Source organism: Empidonax traillii, unplaced genomic scaffold (assembly GCF_003031625.1).
Source record: "Empidonax traillii isolate 1590-97213 ecotype Southwest subspecies unplaced genomic scaffold, ASM303162v1 scaffold612:size571257, whole genome shotgun sequence".
NCBI classification, from domain to species: Eukaryota; Metazoa; Chordata; class Aves; order Passeriformes; family Tyrannidae; genus Empidonax; species Empidonax traillii.
The window spans coordinates 108696-130855 of NW_020955805.1; the positions used below are offsets into that span (position 1 = coordinate 108696).

Consider the following 22160-nt stretch of genomic DNA (forward strand, 5'->3'; position numbering starts at 1 on the left):
TGGGCTAAGGGATAGAATGGGACTTATTTGAGCCATACTTTTACTGTCATATTTTCTAGTGGTGAATTATTAGTTTGAACCAGGAGAGTTGAGTATAAACCTGGACAGTAAAAATGAATACAACCTGATAGACTTACTTCCTACTTATATTTCAGTTCCCAGTGTACTTTTTAAAAGTGTGTATTCACAGCTAATTCTAAATAATGTTTTTATCTTGACTATCAGCTGGGTTTTTTGATTTGTGTAGGGTTGTTTTTTTTTTCCCAAGAGATAGGACTATTTCAGTTAAATTTAGAGTTTAACAAAAAATAGCAATTACTTTCCAGAATGCAATATTGTGTATTTTCCCCCCCCCCCCCCGGCACAGGATATGTTCTTTAATAATCAGTGTGTAACCACTGTGATTAAAGAGGGAGAATGCAATGTGAAGAACATACTGCAGATGTATTGAAATGTATTGTTCCACTTGGTTGTGAAAAACCAGCGGTCAGGGAGTTGCAAACACAAATCTTCTAGGAAGCAATCTCAGATAGTTTGTTGTAAATCTGCTGGAAAAGACTTTGGAAATTTGAGCTGGAAATTAGTCTTGCAGGAAATGCTACCTAATGTTTATTTTGGGAAATGTGTAACATCTGGAACACAGGCCTGTTGCTTCTTAAACTCATCAGTATCTGTGAGACTATGTGTATTTCAGGATCAGGCACAGTTTGCAAATTAGTGTTTTGAAACCTTAGTTTTAGAAACTGCATGTGTAAGCTCCTTTTTCACCCCCTTTCACTTGGAGTGGAAAAAGATGTGTTCAAATTATTTTATTTCTGCAGCAAATAAACTCTCAATGTGTTGGTAGTGTACTCAGTTTCAATGTTAAATATTTTTATTTGTGCATGATAGATATTTTCCTTCAATAAATAATACACATTACTTCTGCAATGTTCTGATCGTATCAGTAACTCCCTGTAGGAAGTAGATATTCTAAAAGGTGGCAGTCATTAAATGGGAGTGATTCAAAGCTATTATTAATTTAGGCTGGATTGGAATTAATGACCTGGAGATGAAGTGTTGGTATCACATTACCGCTCCACTGAATAATCTGGTTTCCTTTATTTTTTTTTTCTTTTACATGAGTGTAATAAGAGAAAGGGGGTTCTAAATTAATATGACAGTAAAAGTTAGGAATTGAGCTGATCTTTTTTTAAACTATTCATGGCTTACATAGCATCTTTTTGGAGCTGTAATAAGGACTTGGAGTCTATAGCTGTAGTTACATTTCTTCTGGTGTGCATTACCTTGTAGAAATCTATTTTCCACCATGTAGAAATGTCATTATTCAGCATTCTGGGGTCCTTTGCCATTTATTGAAATCAGTTTTATGTTTGACAAACATGATTTACAGTTTACTGACTTTTTACCTCATATCTTACTCCTTTCATATACATTTAGCATGTTCAAAATAGTGTAAGTTTCAGTTTGCATCTCTGGGAAGGACCCTGTGCATATTGCACTTGGTTATCAAAAACTACTTTTATTCCAATCCTTTTACTTTTTTTCCTGTATCCAAAATGAGCTTGATTTTATTGAAAATCCATCTGATACCCAGCTGTTAAGATCAAGTGGGTTGTATCAGCTGGGTAATTTTCATTTACAGACCTGTTGCTTCTCAGAAATATAATAATAAAGGAGCTAAAAACGTGATGACTGTCCAGTGTGTTATATTTATCCATGTGCACCTAATCCCATTATTCACTTGTTTATTTACATCTCTACCTTGTGTGAAAGCTAGGTTTACTGATTTGTGATTCCTAGAATCATAAGGCTTTCTGCATCTGCCCACTCCTGTTCCTCTGGCTCTATTCCAAAGCATTGTGATTGAATTCCCATAGAATTCAACTCTGCTTGACTGAAAACCTTTGGGCTCTGACAATTTATTGCCATTCAGTTGAGAGATCTGTTCTAGAAGTTCTTCTGCTGATTCTTTAGTTTATTGTCTCAGTTTCATTTCCTGTGGAGTGTGGGAACCCCTCTGGCCAGCACTCCAACAAGCTTCCTCCTCTCCCTCTCCTCCCCTCCCCTCTCTCATAGATGCTGATGCAGAGAATTCTATTAGTTTTTCTACAATTGCATCATCATCTTTAAGTGGTTTGTTTTATGTCTGGTTTATTTGACATTTTCACCTCCTTTCTCAGTTATTTTCTGATTCTGCTGTATTAGAAGATTCTATAGTTTAAATCAGTTGAAGGCAGTAAAATGCATCTTTCTTTGTATAATCCATTTCTTTTGCCTTTTTGCCCTTTCTCCTACTTGTTATATGAATAATTATATTTTTCTGGGCAGAAGGGAGGGTTTTTCTCATGTTACTAATATGAAAGAGGTGAGTTATTACAGTGCTCTCATATAATTGCTTAGTTTTGTCTGCTTTAGGATTTCACTGTTTGAGGTGTTTATTATATTTCCCTTGGGAAATGAACTTTGGATTTCTAAATCAGTAGTCATAGAGCGAGCACATTCATGGCCAAAACTAGCATCACAGTGGGTATTTCTGTGTACCTGCTGAAGAAGGAAGAAATACGAGGAAGTGAAATCTTGTCATATTTTGACATTGATCCTCCAGTTTTGAGGTTACTCAGTGTGATGGGGAGGCTTCTTCTGCGAGTTTAATATTATCCCAATAACTGGAGCTGTGTTCACCTGGCAGGTAAAAAATATTGAATACTGATGATGTACATGAAATAAACCCTTTCTGTCTTAGCTGTGAACAATTTATTATTGAACTCTCAGAATTTCTGATAGGTTTTATCCAAATTGTCTTCCCTGGCAGTGGGGTTACTGTTCCAACACCGTTGTTTATGCCTATAACCGACCTGACCGCCCGGAATGCTGTGTAGTCTTTTGGGACACAAAAAACAATGAGAAGTATGTAAAATATGTCAAGAGCCTTCTTTCCATAACAACTTATGGAGACTTCTGTGTTTTAGCGACTAAAGCAGATGAAAATCAACCTCAGGTAAAGCCTGTCTTTTAATTTTCAATTGAAATGCTCTGTTCCACATGTCAGTTCTTTACAGCCAGAATAAGATGAAATGGGAAAGTCTAAATCTGTCTTAGAGTTGTCAGTTGTTATTTGACAGAATGGCACTTGAATGGGCTCAGTGTTTAAAAACAAAGAACCCCAACAAACAACAAAGTAACTGATTAACTGCCTCTACAGTTTAACTCCTTGTAGCCATTAGTAACCTAATAAAACTGAAGACTTCCAGATTAATGTTTCTTCACAAATATTTAGAACAGTTCTCCAGAGACTAGCTAAAAGCAGGAGAGCATCGAAATGGTAATGAATATTTCATCAGTCAGAAATGGAAAAAAAGGGCAATTTCTTAGGTGATATAAATTACATGTTACTACAAACTGTTCTGTTTATTAATTTATTTTATATGTACTGACAAATGATATGATAAATGTATCCTTTGGCTAACGAATGTTCATTTAGTGTCATGCTAACTGCTAAATGATTTTTCTTACTGCAATTACTTCTGAATTATTTTCTATATCACTTGTATATTGCTTACCAAGGAGGAGAATGAGACAGAGTCATTTGGTGCAATGGTAAAAAAAAAAAAACAATCATGCTTTAGTGCTGCTTTGCTTGATTGTGCAATAAATGGTGTACTGTCATATGGACTGAAAATATACATGGCAAAAAACATTTGGTGAAGTTGAGTGCAATATAATGAGTTTTTTCTGGATGGTATTTTAAAAACGGGAAACAAACAGTGGAGGGACTTAGTGTAACTTTCTTGAGCATAAATAAGAGATTTAATTTTAGCATCTGAAAATTACAGATAATAAGGATCTTTCAGTTTTTTTGAAATGGCTCCAGTATAATTATTAACACCATGAGGGGCCAGCTTTTAGGAAATGAAGTTCACAGGTTTAAGGGTAGCAGTTCATTGGAGTTGCTTTTTAAAAAACAGATTTGTTTTACAAGAGATTTTGGTCATTAGGATTGTGATTTCAAAATGGCAGAATGTGCAGCAATAGTTGAGGGGGCTAAAACCCTAATTTCAGCAGGCCCTTTTTAAAGGTATTGCAAGTGGGTTGTGAGTGTCAGTAAGTTAGGAAGGACTTAATGTTGATATCCATAGTAAGGCTGGATAAATCAGAATGCAAACTCCCTGCCCCTAGCACTGCTCTCTGTAGGTTGTACAGCCTCTGTCTTGGATACTGTTAGTCCATCACCCCTTGTCAGGCTCTGATCTACTGACCTGGAGTCTCAGAGATTACTAAAGAGGGTATAATATAAACACGATGGAAATAAAAAAGCCCAGTGTGGTTTCCTACAGGGGTGAAGGCTCAACATATTTTTTTCTGGAAAAGAAAAACTTGAGTATGCTGGTGTAAAGTTTAACTCATGAACAAAGAAATAGAAATTCTATCTTTGTGAGGTGCTTATTGATGGCAGAAACAGAAAAAATAAATTTTTTTCATGAAAAGAAATCCTTGTTCAGATCTTTTTCTTCAAAAGAGTGAAGTTCATATAGTAGCTGAAAAGCTGTACTGAGCTGTTCTCATGTGATTAATAAGCTGTCAATCTGTCATTTTAAAGGGGTAAGCTGCACAGTTGCTCTGGTCTGCTACCACAATTACAGGAATTGTTCAGGAGGTGAAAGAGCTTTGAAAAACTAATTATCTTTCATTTCCTGGAGAGTCAAGGTATCAGCTCTTAGGCAATTCAAGTTTTGGTAGCCCAGTATATTTTGTTTATTTTTATTTTATTTTAGGTCTAAAGATTTGACAGTAAAAGTTTCTCCTTAATGTCCACACTTGTCATTTAAGACATTTTCCTATACAATCACTGTTAGGCTATCTTATCCTTGATTTAGGTCTAGAGAAGTAAATACATCTGCTACAACAATGAAGCATTGGTGTCTTGTCAAGTTTTATTTATTTGTACCTTCTTGAATTTAACAGCCCAATCTGAGGTTCCTGTGCTATCAGAACCTTCCCGAGCAGGATTACAAGGAGGGCAAAACTAACAAAACTCACCAGTTTTGTAGCACCTGTGATACTGCAGGGCAAAGGGACAGCCTTGTCACCTTTCTCCCCACACTGTTACCTTCTTAGAGGTTCAAGGAGATGGAGGTCTGTGAAAGATAGAACAAAGGTCCTCCTAGCTTTTGGGAGTTTTTAGGTTATGTTTTGCATGGACAGCTGATGAGAGTCGCTGTTGGACCATGCTCGTAGATAATGGCAGTGCGGTGAGTGCCTCACACACAGCAGGTGACACACTGGCTCTCTTGCCCACGTCTTGTCTGTGGACTGTGCTGGTGGAACATCCTACCTGTCGTATTTCGTCTGGTAGATTTGCTCCTTTGCTTAAACAGCTGTTTTGTGCTTGTTCTTTTTTTATAGTGCTAATTGCCAAATAGCTCATTACTCTCATGCTTATGCTGCTTTATATTTACTGCAGTCATGGTCCCTCTGTTTTCTGTTGCTGATCAGCATTAAACTGTGTGACATGTGGGTTATGAGATGCACCTTCACGGAAAACCTTGTGCAGGTTACTAATTTAGAAAAAAATATGGTAGTAATGACCCTTCCTTTTGTTTCCATACAGTATGTGCTGGTTCTCTGCAATTCTATTGGCACACCCTTGGACCCAAAATATATTGACATTGGTAAGCAACTGGCAATAGTCTTATTCTGTTGGCTTTTTTTTTCTAGTCTTTTTTAGTTAATTTCTTATGCAAGTCTCTTTTTCAGTTATTTAATTACTGTGTGTTCACATCAGTGATTTGCATCCAAATGGTGTGACCTTCTGTTCTATATGTACTTGTAACTATGATTTTATATTGGCTTCTCCCTTCTAGTTGGAATCTCTCTAAGTAAAATAAACATGTAATCAGAAGTTCCCATGTTGTGAACTGTAGTTTTTGTTGGAAATAACCTCTTAATTACTCTGTTAATATAAACAGTGGCTTATAAAACTAGTCATATTCGGAAAAGGTACTTTGAAGAGGGTCTAGTTTATCAGAGCAAGTGAAATAATTTGATCTGGACTTTGATTTAAAAATAGCTTGTTGCTGCTTCCCAAATTATTGTATTTCAGTGTTGATAATATCCCTTCCTTATCTTCCTCACAATTGTTTTACCTAAATAGTTTCATATTATAAATTAAAATTCAATTTAAAAAAACCTCAGTGGATTATAATAGTATGAAAATACCTCTAAATCCCAGGGCTGAACTCCAAGCTTTCACTACTGCTTGTTTGCTGCAGGTGTGGTGCAGAACACTGCCAAGTAATTGCAAACCACTGTTTTCTGGGAATTTTACTTGAGGATAAAGATCATGGATTTTTTTTTTCCCTTTAAATAGATGAGGGAAACATGGACAAACTGCCAAATTAATGAGCTTTTTGATTAATGAATCCACTTTTGTTTCTTCTGGGTCTTGCTTTATTTTTGTTTCGTTTTCCGAATGGATCTGAATTTGGATTCAGAGTAGACACTGTGAACCCCCTTTGCAGTTTTTGTTTTGAAGCTTCATTCTGTTTTGTTGAAAGGCTAAGTAATTTGTAATGAAGGTTTAGCAAAAATATTTTCTTTTGAATGACAGAGGAGAGTCTAGTTATTTAAATGAAAAGTATATACTTAGTTTTTGAACCTCTTAACAAAGTGATGAAAAGTAGAAGGGGTATTTGGCTGTAGACATCAAATGTGATCCCTGTGTTGGAAAGGTGGGATACACTGTACCCTCTGCTGTGATCAGTCATGTGGCACTTTGTGAGCACACTAAAATACTTAGGGAAAAAAAACAGTCTCCACATGTCTGATACAGTAAAGGAGCATAGGCATACTGAACAGGTTATGGATAAAGCAATTGTTTATTTTAAACCTGGAAGAATTGCTCCCCTCTCACTTTATTAATATAAATATGTCTACTTAATATGTGCATATAGCTTTGGAAATTATGTGCTTGGATTCTGCAGAAATTAGATTTAATTTTTAATAAAACCGAACCAAAATCTTTTTTTTGCCTGTGCCAGAAAGGGACGTAGCTATTATGACAGGAAACCTCAAAGTTTTTTCGGTGTTGATTGCCTTCTAGACCCATTGTTTCATCTCTTCTGCAAAATGAAACTCTTCTGTCTAAATTAATATCATCAGAGAAGTTAGTTCCAAGCCATAGTGCTAATACTTGATTTTAATATTAAACAATGAGCAGCCATTCTATCTGATAAAATAGATGGGAAAAATGTCTAGCAAAGTTTTAGTGAGATAGAAATGTTGAGCAAAGTAAGGTGAAGAATTATTAGACAAGGAAGCAACAGCAATTCACAGAAGAATAAAGGTAGGAAAAAAAAGCAACCAAAGACTAGAAATAGTAGAGATCATAAAGATGATTATTTTCCTTAACCAGTGGTTCTAAACAGTTTTATTCTTTATTATATGTTAACTAAATTTGTAAGGCTGTGTCATTTTCTAATGTTCATTTTTTCTGTAATAGCAGCAGGTAATCAACTGTGAGTCATATATATATATGGTGAAACTCATGCCTTATATTGCAGATCATAATTAAAATGAAAAGTATCCTGTGCTGATAAATGAGTTTCATTACTTTTTCCTATGGAGTGTATGTGAAATGTTGTGGAGGTTTTAGTCTTGTAATTTCTGTTTGTGTCAGTTTGATGTCCTCTTGCCACTTTTCACAACAGGGGTGGCACATCAGAATCTTAAGGAACAAACTGTCCAGGAAATTCAGTATCAAAACTTTTATAATGGATGGAGGGGAAAAAAACCCAACAAACCAACCCAAAGTCCCCAAAAACATCCCTCCTGCTGAAAATAGAAATCCAAACCTGAGCACTGAAGTAAGATGCTGTGGTGGATGATAGCATTGTGAGTTGGGTGTCTGTTGTGTCCCCCCTGTCCCGTATGTGCACACACATGTTATATATGTGTCCACCAGTTTCCAGAACATAATGGGCAGGTGGGATTGGGGTGGTGGGAGGAGGATTCAGGGACTTAGAGGGGGTAGTTTGTCTCATTTCTACAGCTGACATCTAAAATAAGTTCAGTGAATCATTCCTAAAGGGGTCTTTTTGCTCTTCGTTGGGTACAAAGAAGCCCAGGGCAGACAGCTCATCCGTCAGAGATGTCTAAAATTAGGTGAGATGAATCCCACTCAGATGGTCAAAATTAGCTTTGCATGGACACCTCTACCTCTGCCTGTAAACTTTTTGCTTGGCATTTTTCTAGTGTTGTCTTTATGTGAGCACTCTGAATCTATCTGTGATAGTTTTATTTATATTATCAACAAAGGTATCCATTTCTTTATGATTCCTCTACTATGACCCATCTACAGCTGACTGTAAAAGAGTCTTCTCCAGTGACTGAAAACAGTTACAATGAAATGCTATTTAATTGAAAAATGCTGCTGTTATTCCAACTGTATTTGAATTGTCCTGAAGAGATTAAACGATCTGGAAAATGCTTCTCTTCCTTTAGCATAACTAAACTTTCTGCAGTCTCCTGCTGTTCCCTCCAGTGCCTGAGGACCAGTTGAGTGCATAGATTTGCAATGCTCTTCCCTACTGTGAGTTCACTTGGGAAAATACTGGGCATTATAGCCTTCAACCTCATAGATAGGCAAATTACTAGAGGTTGGGAATATTTGCCTTTTGAGTCCTGAAAATTTTCTGTAGCCTCAGTAGTTCAAGCATTACAAGCAAGTCTTTCATTGCTGTTTATTAAACACAGTCAAAGATTCAGCCTTTTCTTTTTAATATATGCATCCTACAAGACTCCTTTAAAGCTTGTCCACCAAAATTACAGAAGAGCTTGAAGGTAAAAGTGAAGAGCAAATGCCTTTAAATGCAGCAGTTTTGAACACATTGTGCTGGCTTCATCATAGTTACTTTCCTTTTTTTTGTAACATTTGAAGATGCGACTTTATAGAACAATTTGAAATATTTATAACATAAGGTCAGTTTGTGTGAGGGGTTGACAGCTGTACATAATCAAGGTCTTATTGTACAGTATATCATGCTGTTTATCACAGTTGGAGCTTCTTGGCAGTAGGATGTGTAATTGTTCCTTTGACAGCATGCTGAACTTAAGCAGCTGTCTGGCCTTGCTGAGGTCAATAGAGAGAGAAGACCTTGTAAAACTTTAAGGACAAAAGACCTTTCCAAAAGTTCATGTAAGATTTCAGTAGGTACATAATTTGTAACAAAATCATTACCTTTTGTCCTGTTTATGAATGAGAAAAATCAGCATTAAATCAATTTTCAGGTGAGAGTAATCATTAATAGTTTAAGATATAAGCAGCACAAAAGTAAAATTAACACATCTGTTACTCAAGACAATTGGAGGGGTGTTATTGACTTATGAAAAATGTATCATCTGTTGGTTAAATTCTCTTTTTTCATCTCCTTTCTACCAATACACTTTTTCAATTTTCTTTTAATAAAGCAATAAATTGCTGCATTAAATTCCATAAAATAATTTCCTTAGGTAACTTTTGTTTTGAACTCTTGTTCTTGTTTCAGACTTTAAGTGCCATCTTTCAGAGTGGCTTAAATACAACTTAGGTTGTTACTTTATTTGATTTTCATAAACACTTATGGAAAATTATTTCTCATGCTAGGATGTTCTCAACAAACCACTTGGTATCTGTGTGCTCCTTCCTGTTGTTGAGTGGCTGCTCTTCCCTGCCATGAGTCTAAACTCTGTTTCACTGGCTGTAGTTACTGCAGTTTGGACACACACCATCTTTGGCAGATTGTCCCTTGTTGGAACAGCAATCACCTGGTGCTCTCCTGAGCATAAAGGGTTTACTCCTCCTCGAGACTTTAGTGCTGTGCTCTTGGACAAAGGCTCTTGGGCTTTGTCCTGGCAGGAAATTGATAGTGGAGAAAAAAAGATTGCTCATTTAGGGATGCTAAGTAACTGACAGGATCTTTGAATAATGCATCTGAGAATGTGTGTTAAGGCACAACTTGTATGAATTGTCAATTTATAACATTTTATAATGTTCCAACAAAGTGCTATTAATCTCCTAATGAATTGTGACATTGTGCAATGTTTGATTCACCCCCAGGAGATGCAAATCTTAGGTTGTTGGGCTCTATGCCAGTAGTTCAAGAAAGGCTCAAAAGAAGAAGTGCTTATTTCCTATATTCTGTTGAGTTTTTAATTATGTCGTTATCTTTCTAATGCTTGCCTCTGCTAACAGTGACAAATACTGATTAATCAGTCATTATCTGATGAAGGGCCATCACTTCAGCTTTCTTTAGACATTGATGGATGGTTCCACTTTCAGGCTGTTCCTCATATTGCTTTTTATTTTGTCCAAAGGCATTTTTCTTCCTGCGCTTCCTGTGCCTTGTGTTTGAGGTCCTTCACAATAGCTTGTGTTTGCTAGCCCATAAATTAGTCTTTTCTTCATTGTCTAGCATTATTGCATTCCATCCTACTCTGGTACAAAAATTAACTAACACAGTTTCTTCTGTGCTTGTTCCATAGGCTCACAGGCTTTCTGTTGAAGTCCTTTGATGAATAACTAAATATAAACTACAGAAGGTTAAATATCTTGTTATATAATATCTTTTTAATGGAAACACAACAGATGGTATCTGTTAAGAAAAGGTCACTCAGGCTGGATTATATCATCTTCTTACATGTGCTTAGGAGCGCTGACACAGGGAAGTGTTATCTTTCAAGTGTGCCTCAGTACCCAGTAAAATTCATACAACAGCCTGACCAACATACAGGTGGATTAAAGGCAGAGAGCTGGAGTTGTGCCCAGGTGTCTCGCCTCCCTCCTGGATGCCTTGAAAAGGGTGACTGAGCTACATGTGAAACAGCATTTGAATTGCTGTTACTTAAAGTTGAACCCTTTAATGTAAATTATAACTGATTTTGAGTATTTGTGTTCTGTAAACTGTGTTTGTTCATGAGTCGTCCCACATGCAGTTCAGTTGTCCCAGCTGCTGCCTGACATTTTCTTATTTGTGAGCCAACACTTCTAGAGACATTTGAATCAAGCTCTAAAATTAGGTAGATTTTCTTGATTAGACTAAGTTCATTCCAGTTTCTCAGGAACAGCCTGTATCAGACTTGTATGAAAACAACAGTTTAGTATTGTGTCTGTCTGTCAGATTGCTTCCTCTCCATCAGATTTGGGTGGGATGACTTGCCTGTCTTGTATTTGTGCATCCCCTTTTTAGTATACTAGAAAGTACCTCAGCTTTTTCATGCGCCAAAGTAACGCAGTCATGCATTAAGTTTGTTTTCCATTTACTATTTTTGTAAGAAGATCAGACATGAAAACAGGTGTTTTCTTACAGTTTTGAAGTGAGATGGAGTGTGTGTGGATGAAATGCAGACATTGCGGAAAGTTAGTTGAGATTCCTGGATATCTCAGAAGTAAAGCTTTTTTCCTTCGGGGAGGAGGTTTTATGAAGGAGCAGTGAAGAGAAATGAGGTGAGAAGAGAAAGAAGGTCCAGAGAAAACTGACAGGGCAGTTGTTTCACACGTTGGAGTTGTTTTGATGGGGGCGCTATGTTTAATGCTTTTCAGTATTTGATCACTGAAACGTAAGGCACCTGTTTAAATGTTTTCCATACATATTTTCAAGGTCTGAAATTTAGGTATTGTCTTAGTACTGAAGCTGGCTATCTGCAAAATCAGCAGGAGGAGATAGACTATCTCAGAAGTCCATGTTTAGCAAGGGAAAGCTGCTATGCAGTGGAAGTGCTAAGCAGAGGAGGATCCAAATATCTTGCCTCCTTCAGACTTTAGGTGCTTGCATTTCTGTCTGATTAATAGTCAGAGCGCAGATTCTGTGAAGGGCACTGATGCTCAAGTGAGCAGCACTGGCTGCTTAAACCAATGCTACTGTATAAGATGATAATACTTCTCTACAGTAAAGGAAACTAAGTAGTTAAACCAGCTGCTCTGAAAGGGATTCTAGATCTTCCTCAGCCTGAGGGAATTGAAATGTGCATCTTTCCTTTCCTAGGAAAGGAGAAATCCCATTCCTTCCTTCTCTGCCCCAGCAACAGCCTAAACTTGTAGTTGGCTGGGGCCATCCTTCCCTTGTGTTGAATCTATGCTGTTATGCAGTCAAGAAGGAGAACATTTTAGGAGCAGAGTTACCCAGTGATGAAGGCTCTCTGGTGAAAAGGCAGACTAGAATACTTTCAGTTGGAAGGGACTGACAGTGGCCAATCCATTTCAGGACCACTCCAGGGCTGACCAAAAGCATATTGCTAAGGGCATTGTCCAAATGCCTCTTCAGCACTGACAGGCTTGGGGCACTGACCACATCTCTAGGAAGCTTGTTCCAATGTGTGACTACCTTCTCTGTAAAGAACTGTTTCCTAGTGTCCAGTCTAGACGTGGATTTTTCTGTTTGTATTTTTTTGTGTTTTCTTGTTCAGTGACTGACCAGTATAAAATGCTAAAGCAATTCTAGAAAAAATCATGTGTCTTATGCAATTGTTTAGGTTATACAGGCAGTTTTATAAAGCCATCAGTTCCCACATGTAGATACTGCTCTTCCAGATGTGTTTTTGAACGGATCTGATCCTGATTGTGTTGTGTGCTGTGTATCCCTGTGATTTCACATTTGGCTTAAATCCAGTCATCACAGCCTACTGTTGCAAAGAGGGGAGGGCCCTGCCTGCCATACTGGCTGCTCATTCCTGCCTGCTCCAGAATTTGTGATTTTTCTCTTTAATCCAACTTAAACTAATCTTTTATTTATTTAATTTTGAGGTCAGTTAGATGAATGAACTGATCCAACTTACTCTGTTGTCAAGCTGCTCTTACAGCTATTATAAAAGAAGTGGCAGGGAAATGTGTCAGGGGTTGGGGGGTGTGTGTTTTTTGAGAGTCACAGTCAGTTTAAATCTTAGACATGTTTTTAAAATGCCTAACTGATTGCATCCCCTGGGTAAAGCATGGATGCTTTGCCATCTTATTTCTGGATCCCAACAGACCCTATGTGAATATCCTTTTCTCCTGGATTGGGGTATTTTAAGCTGTGCACAAATGAGTAAGTTCAGGCTCCATGGAAGCTGCAGGTGCCCGGCAGGTCCCCTGGTGAGTGTGAGGAATGCCCATGGCTTTCAGGTGTGGGCCTGGTTTAGCATTATCTTGGACTACAAGTGGTTAAATGTTGACTATGTCCCAATATGAGGCTTAGTACAAAAATTTAGTGATTTGAGTGAACCTTATTCCCTCTCATCTCAGAAAATTCTGATGTTTCATTTTTAAAGGATAAAAACTTGATTGTTACAGCACGTATGGCTGCAAGTTAATAAAGAACAGAGCAAATACGTAGAATTTATTAATACTGTTGATAAACAGGAGACTACATCCTTCAGTTTGGATGTGACTACTGAAAGTGTTGTAAGTACATGAAATACACTGAGTTGCATATAATGTAAACAACTGTGCTGCTCACATGTTAAGCATCATCAGTAAGCCTTCTTACCCAGTGTTTACATTTTTACTAAAAAGTATTCTACAGCCATCGGGTAGCTTATATAATCCTCTTGGTTTCAAAGAAATAAAATCTGTTCAACAAATCTTCCCCCATCTGTCTCTTGTAGCACTGCTCTCCCTTATGGCAGGCTTATAGCTCCCTCCAGAGTTCTGTTCTGTGCTAAAATACAGAAAATAAGACCCATGGTAAAAGAATTGTATTTTGTGCTCTGTGTGGCTTTGTGTTTCCCCACCAGGCTGGGCCATACAATTCTTTTGAATTTGCCTGGTTTTTTTTGGTAGCATAATGATTTACTTGTAGAATTTGACGACATTGGGGGATTTACTTACTAGGTTTCTTCATTCTTCTGTGCCCTCTTATGTGCATTCACTGGTTTTCAGAAAGATGAAACAAATGATTGTAAAAGGGAAAAAAGAGCCTCAAGACAGTGTATTCAGATAAAGTATTCAAGGCAATATTCAGATAAAGAATACTGTAATCGTTTGTGTGCATTTATATGTATTTATATTTGTTCACTGAACATGGACAGCAGGAATGAGATACTCAGTTTATGCACATATTCTAAGTGAGCTTAGGGCTGAAGTAAAAAGTACCCTGCATTCCTACAGTGTAATCCTTGGATATAATAAAGTAGGACTAAGCATACACTCTGCTAAATATTTAATTTGCTGCCATTCACATAAAGAATTGATATTTGGCCCAGCTATTAACTAAGATACAAAGAGCACTTCTAGGTCTTGTCTAACTTAAAATTTACGAACTGTTTTTAAGTGATGCTGATCAAAGAATCTCTTCTAGACTATCAACTCTTGAGTAGCGCTCCTTTTGTTTTTATTTGAATAATTGCAAATATGTCAGATATGGAGATATTTTACAGATCTTGTTCAAGACTTTCCAGGTATTCCTGAACTGGTCATTAAGCTGAAAGTTTATCTATATGTGTTTGATGTTTTCGATATTAGCACATGGAAATCTACTGAAATAATAGGGATAAAAGTGTTAATTGTAAAATCAGAACTTGTAAAGAATTTCTCTGTTCTTCTGGACAAGGCCACAAGGCCCCTGTGAAACTTCTTAGCAGTTAACAAAAACTGCTGCTAGCTTTTTTTTTTTTTGGGGGGGGGTGGGGGTGTGTTGTTTTTTGGCATCTACTCCAATGCTTGCCACTCTAAATTTGCAACCCTTTGGGTTTCATACAGAGCCATTGTTTGTCACAATGACCAAAACACATGTGATAGCAGCTTCCAAAGGAGCGTTTTACATCTGGCAGTACCGTGTGGCCAAGAAGCTCACGGCAATGGAAATCAATCAGGTAGCACGGACCAGGAAAGAAGGCAGAGAAAGGTTTGTCTTCACGCTTTGTCATTTTTCTTCCTTTGCTCTGGTGTTATTGATAAAGGTCGACTCTCCCATGCCTAAAATATAAACTCTTCTCATTTTTCTAATCATATTTGTTGACTTGTAGGCTTGTAAGATTAAATACTAGTTTTTCATAACAAATGTGTGTTTGTTATCCAAATCTCCTAGACATTTTTGGATTAGCTCCTGTTCAGTGTCTCCATTTGCTCTCTACATGCTTCTCTTTGGGAGCTGTGTGTCTTCAATGCCTTTTTAACCCTCCCCTGTTTCTCCTCCATGCTCTTGGTTTCCAGGCAGCTATATTCCCTCTGATAACTTTAACTGCTTCTCATGTGTCAGTGCCTGTAAGAACACAGTCTGTCCAGCTGGTTCTTCTCTAAATACACTTGTGTCTGATTGTGGCTTTGACAACTAATCCTGTATGGACTTTTATCCTCTCAAACTAAACAAGCCAAAATCAACATCATTCTGCCTCCAAAATATTTCCTTCCCAGGTGCTCATTTCTAGCATTAAATTTTCTGTCACCTCCACAAGTTTGCAACTTTGTTATGGTTTCCTTTTGTGTTACTTTTTGTGTTCTTCCATAGAGATACTGTAAAATCTTCCTATAAATCTAACATTTCCTGTCACTATCTATCTATAATAATGGTAATTATTTGTACATGGCGTAATAACTTACATTGTTGTAGGACCTGAATGACCTGAATGTTGCCTTGGACAAGATTGTAAATTTGGTAAAATATTGAAAAAAGTAAATAGTTGTAATTCAGCCTTAATGATGACTTTAGCATTCTAAAATCTTTCCCAATGCTACTCTTTAAGGCAAAAGAGAAGTTATGATGAAGTATTGAATAACACAGGAATTACATAAGTTTTGTGGCTGTCAAGGTGAAGCTCTTAAGTATAGAGGAGAACCTGGTGAAATATGGAAGTGCATGTTTGAAGGTGGTTGATGGTTTGCTGCAGAATGAAAATTCTCAGATCATGTGGGAATGGACCATCAGGGGCTGTGAAAGTGAAAGCAATCACCATAGCTTTATATCGATAGAAAGCAGGTTTGTCAGTGGGGATACTATGGGAACATAAGAACAGGCATAGCTTTTATTTTTCCAATTCCAATGGTTTCTTCTCCAAGGATTGGAGATAGCTATGTGCTACCAAAAACGCTCCTCTGTTTGGACTTGTTTTTTCTACAGGATCTATCATATTGATGACACCTCTTCAGGATCTGGAGATGGACGCCTTGATTACAGCAGAGCTATTGAAGTGAGTGATGTTTTTAACTGGTTTATTGTGGTGTCACTGGTAGCTTGAAAGAGCAGTCACTAGCTTTATTTATTTTCATAGATTTTCATTAGTAGAAGTGGTTTTACTTAAAATTTTTTTTCATTCTTACCTTTTTTGCGCATGTTATGTTTCTTCCCTCTGGTTAGTGCTGTTACGGTGTCATTATGTATTACTGGAAATACACAGCAAATTGTAGGGAATGTGGAAAAAGTATAATTGGGGTGAAGTATCTATATGCTGTCTTCGCGGTCAGAAAAAGCTCTTCTTCAACAACATACAGGCTTGTTGAAACTCAATAACCCTTGCAATCTTTTCTAGTATTTTTGGCCATTTTCACTTTATGTGGTGTGTGAGTGCTGGCTGTACCTACAAATATACTTGAAATTAATTAGAGAGCGCACAAGTCAGAGATAGTTGCCTTCCTGTGTTTTCTGTTGAACACCTGTTATATTTTTTGTTTCCTGTTTTTCTGGAGGAGGAGAAGAAATGAAACTGTTAATATTATTGTCAGTATTCCATAACAAAGGCTAGTAATGTCATAAACCCATCCATACACTGTATACTCACAAGGTTTGATATCCCCTTTTCGTGTGGATACTTAGCAACATTCTTTTATATTTAAAAAAATTTTTTTTCGTTTTTTTTTTTTTTTTTTTTTTAGCAGTGTATTCTTACCTTTGCAGTAAAACTGATACTGATATTGCTTGTATACTTTCAGGGAACAAGAGATCCAATTTGTGCAATAACAGCATCTGATAAGATACTACTTGTGGTAAGTTACGTGATTAAAACAACTCCTAATTGCTCCTTGTGCTTGTAAGCATGAGATTCTTCTGCAGAATGTCATAAGCAGTCATAATTTCAAAGCATTTTTGAATTTAGAACTTATACAGACAAACTCTCTTTCTTAACTTCCCCAGAAAGAACTTTAACACTTTCTTCTGTTAACCTGAGTTCTTTCCTTAGGAGGGCTAACTTATGAAACACAATTTAAGACTAGTTGCCTGAGCTGATACTTATACATAGGGTTTGATAAAATCCAGGTTAAGATTTAATTCTGTAGTCTGAGTTCTGGGAAGTCTCTTTTAGCCTCTGTGTTCTAGACACAAAGATTTACAAAGTTTCTCTATTTACATATTAATGGTATAATGTATGGTAGTTTGCTATATCCGTATTAGTAACTAAGTGAGCAGAACAGAGATAGAAAAAGAACACTGTTTCCTCATTTTATCCACATACCAAGAAAGACCTTGGTGTTTTCCCATGTTTCTACTTGAGCTGTTAGTTGTTGTTGTTGTTTGTTATATCCTTTGCTGGATTTTACAAAATCAATGGGTCACGAGAAGAAGCATGAATGAAAAAAGTATGATGGTTAGTTGGTAACTATAGGATTCTGTTTGTGCTTGAAGAATAGGAATGAGAAAATGAAATACAGACAATAATTAATCAGTGTCTTTGGTTAGAAGGAAGAGAATGAGAGGAAATGCCTTTGAGATCCAATCTGAATAAATGTGCTGAAGGTGAACGCATATTGCAGTGGTTGGATTTTTCTAATGCTTCTGACCAAATCTGCTTTTTAGTTTATAGCGCATACAGATGTGAAAAAATCAAAGGTGGTGATTTACACTGAGGATCTTAGGGGTGGCTTTGGGGGCAAAAAAAAAAAGAAAAGAAGGAATGAAGTTTGGACTACCTTAAAGTTTAATGTTGACTCATTTGCAGCATAAGAGTTGAACAGCAGGTAAACAGTAGGTAAACCAAGCTGGATGTGTTGTTCAGTCTACGGAAACACAATGACAAAACAGTGGCAGTGACCATTTCAGTCCAGAGATGTCAAACTCCTTTCAGACTGTTGGCCTGATAGTGTCTTGACACAGGGAATGGGTGTGTCATTCAGCAAAATAAAGATAAACCACATCAGTACTTAGATTTGTTTCCTGTTACTCAAGCCTGTGAATAACCAGTGTATTTTACAGCATTTTCCTTTTAAATGTCCCAGCATGGGACAAGGATCTTTTGATTGTTCTTTTTTGTTATGTAGACCATGTCTGGAAGTTCACAGGGTCTGTTCTGTGGGCTGTACGTGGACTAGAGCTGTTTGTTTTAACATCACTGATTTAAGCAGATCTGTCAATTGTAGCATCTTGTTTAAATAGCAGAATTCAGAACTTTCAGGGTGATAATATTCCCCCTTTCCACTTGTGCTCTGTCACTTATCCAAAAGCTCTTTTGTCTAAGACAGCATATAAATAAAACCATTTAAAAGAGTATACTGATGGAAAAATTCTCTTGCTAAGCCAGGATCACTTTTCCCTAGGGAAGAGAGTCCGGCACTATTCAGAGATACAGTCTCCCTAGTGTGGCTGTAGTGCAGACCTATATCCTGAACTGTCGTGCTTATCAGCTGTCTTTGAACTGCAACTCCAGGTAAGTTACAGATCTGCTTCTAACACAGCCATCCAATTCCAAAACAAAGCCCTAAAATTTGTGAAAATAATAATTCTATGAAATATATAATTCTATAATAATTATGTACTAATTTTAATTTAATATAAACTATTAATTTTATTTGTTATTAATGGTTGCTTAACTGTTTCTTTATTACTAATTATGGACAGTCATCAGAGACTGCTCTTAGTAAAGCTCTCCTATGCTTTACACCCTGTATACATGAAAATATCTTTATTTGATGAACCAAGCATAACCTTCCTGTGATCATGAAAGGACAAAATTATATTATAACCTGAAACTTTATATCCCCAAGACTTCTTTATATGTCCCTGTCCTTCTAATGTCTGGAAAGTGTGTTCATCCCATATTAATTTTCCATTGTTACAAGCTGTAACTGGTGGCAATGCTTCTAGTGAGTCGGGATTCTACTGAATGGCCACTGGCTTTCTAGTTCCCAGCTATTTTTATGCAAATAAGCACACAAGAGTCTTGGCAGAAAAGGCAAAAATATACTGCCTAAAGAGAACTTGCAAGGCAATTTTAATCACTTCAAAATATCTTTATAATTTCAAACAAAATTCCTATTGCTTGTGTGGATCTCTTGCCTCTTTAGGTATAGCCCAAAAATAGATTGCTTCACTCAAAAGGCAGTGTGATCAAGTCAGAGCCACATTCCTTTTGTTCTGAACCAAAGCTATTTCTTTCCTAAAAGACTTTGTGCTTGGGAAAAACGCTCAGATCCATAAGCATTTTAAAGTTAATTTTCTAAATTGCTTTTGAAATTTTAATAGTGATTTAGGGTGTCTACCATTCATTATTTAGAAATACTTCTAAAACAGCCTTGTCGTAAATACAGGCTACTAGGATTCCCTGAAGACCTATGTAACTGGAAATTTTCAAATGTAACATTTTAGAAATTGTATTTTTCCCCTATTTTAAATTACTTTAAAGATTAATTGGATTATACTTTTTTAACCTTGAAAAAACCTAAAGAATACCCTTTGTAGAAGGGTAAGGAATCCTGTTTTAGGAATTAAGAGTTTACATCACCACACTGACTTTTTAATTTAATAATGTGCTTCGTTGCCTCCTAGTAAATAAGTAAAACAAGTTCTGTTCAGTTGTTAATTTTAGTCTTTGTCAAGAAAAGTTTGGCGAGGGGCAGAACCTGTGATTTACTCAACTTGATATCTAATGTACTAAGGGTCTTCAAAATGCTGGATGAAAAAATGGGCATATTTCAGAGCCTTTGCAGGGCCAGATCCTGTGAGCAGATGTTTCCATGTCTCTGGTCTCCGCTGTGCAGATAAATGAAAATCATATGCATCTGTGCTGGTTTTGGCACACGATGGCCTCTCATGGAATCTATAGAATTATACGGTGCCAGTTTTGAGAGCTATTTCAGATATCCAGCCTTGAATAGTGGGTTTTTTTTTTAGCTGTCTTGTTTTTTTATTCCTTTGTTTGTCTGTAGTCGTCTCGCTATCATAGACCTTTCTGGTGTTCTGACCTTCTTTGACCTGGACGTGCGGGCAATAGACAGCACAGGACAGCAGGTGATAGGGGAGCAGCTGAAACTGGAACGCAAAGATGTCTGGGACATGAAATGGGCCAAAGATAACCCAGATTTGTTTGCAATGATGGAGAAAACAAGAATGTATGTTTTCAGAAACTTGGATCCAGAGGTACATGTTAACATGAGTAAACTGTTCATTTTACAAGTTTGCTCACAAGTTAATGGCGCTTTCTTGAATAGCACTATTCTTGTGCTCACCGTTCAGTTAGACGAGTGTTTATATAAACTTGCATCTGGAAGTCTCAAAATCTTCCCAACTCTCATGTGGGAATGTTGTTTTGGAACAAATAACTAAAATGAACCATCAGTCCTGGAAACATAAAAATGCTGTCATATTTTTATGAAATGTGTGACATATTTTCAGGAGCATATTGTCTTTGTATGCTTTGGGAGACAAATACAATTTTAGTAGAGATACTTGTAAAACACAGTTGAGTTTACTCTAAATAATAGGTGTTTGTCTCGCTCATAATTTAATTACAGAAAACATGAGGGTTTTTTATGATGTTTGTGTTTATAAAATTGTCAATAATGTTAATGACTTTAGTAGTTGTTTCTTGCTGGAAATACAATTAAATCCTAGTTTGGAGATGAATGTATTTATATGTACACTTAACAGATTTGATTAGGATTTAATCAGACAGAATACAAGTTCATTCCTTTGTAACTTATTTAACTTTAAGGAACCTATACAAACATCTGGATATATTTGCAACTTTGAAGATTTAGAAATCAAATCTGTTCTTCTGGATGAAATATTAAAGGTAAGTGTAATTAATTTTATTTTGTAAGAAAAGTTGGTGTCTGTCTTAATGATTTGAACAGTATATATCTATGTTGGGTGAAAACAAAGGACCCATGGAATAAAAATATGTTTCTTTATCCATTATGTTAGAATCCTGAACACCCTAACAAAGATTACATCATCAATTTCGAGATCCGGTCATTACGAGACAGTCGAGCATTGATTGAAAAAGTTGGCATTGAAGAATCTTCCCAATTCATAGAAGACAATCCACATCCCAGACTTTGGTAAAATCGCTTATAAGCCAACTTGGTTTAAATTTATGCTCTTTTGTACTCTTTTACTATTCAGACAGATCTAGCATGAAATTACAGAACCTCAAATTAAAACCAGGTAAGCAGTATGCACTAAGACTTTATGAATGTTGGAGTACCTGGAATGGCAGGCATGTGGTGTGTGTCATGGCAGTGGGTGTAGGGTACAGGTTCTATGCTGTATGAGCCCCTAAATGCAGCGCTCCCTGCTTTTAGGGATAAATTTAAAGGAAATAAAAAAGCTGGCAGAAAGCTAACTGACAGTTGGTTAAATTAAAAATTAAATTTATATATTTGCTATTGAACCTTGATGATTGAGGTCATCAAGTGCTTAAAACCCAGTAAAGGTTTTAACGATCATCAGAATGATAACAAGGTAAGAGTTGTTTGACTAACCTTGTAGCATTTTGGACAGGCCATAAAGGGCAGAAGTGAGAAGGGCTGGGTATGTTAATCATGTTATGCTGCAGCATCTCAGACATAATCTGAGAGCTGGAGATGCTTAAACTAAACATGGATTTAGCTATTATAGTTGAAAAGCCTGCATAACAAACATATAAGAATAAACCTGTGAAAACAGGAGTTCTGGAAATGCCTCAGTAAGTAATTTAATGAAAAGTGAGTAGCAGAACCTAAAACTTCATTGACAAGTTTCTTGGTGAATGATGCAAATTCTCTAACTCTGTGGAGATTGTTTCTTTGTCCGTACCTGTCTTTAGTAATTTTTTTTCATTGTTTTGAAGCTAACTGATTGGATGTTTGGCTGTTAATTCTTAACAGTTCAGAGGAAAATTTAACGTTGCTGAAAGACTGGCCAAGACAGCTTGCTTTAAGTTTGTCCCTCAAAGAATTTCTTCCTATCTATTGTGGTTTTGTCTCCAGAAGGTTAATTCTGAAAAAAAGGATTTGCTAGCTA

General features: G+C 36.7%; 1 protein-coding gene across 1 annotated transcript in view; it reads left to right on the forward strand.

Moving 5' to 3' along the window:
* Positions 1-22160, forward strand: part of WDR35 (WD repeat domain 35) — a 44421-nt gene that overhangs the window by 10603 nt on the left and 11658 nt on the right. Inside the window, exons 9-19 of the mRNA XM_027898656.1 lie at positions 368-444; positions 2776-3001; positions 3568-3600; positions 5612-5672; positions 14711-14855; positions 16068-16137; positions 16877-16930; positions 18476-18585; positions 20084-20294; positions 20869-20949; positions 21081-21217. Coding sequence (XP_027754457.1) covers positions 368-444; positions 2776-3001; positions 3568-3600; positions 5612-5672; positions 14711-14855; positions 16068-16137; positions 16877-16930; positions 18476-18585; positions 20084-20294; positions 20869-20949; positions 21081-21217 — 1205 coding nt within the window. The remainder of the gene's footprint in view (positions 1-367; positions 445-2775; positions 3002-3567; positions 3601-5611; positions 5673-14710; positions 14856-16067; positions 16138-16876; positions 16931-18475; positions 18586-20083; positions 20295-20868; positions 20950-21080; positions 21218-22160) is intronic.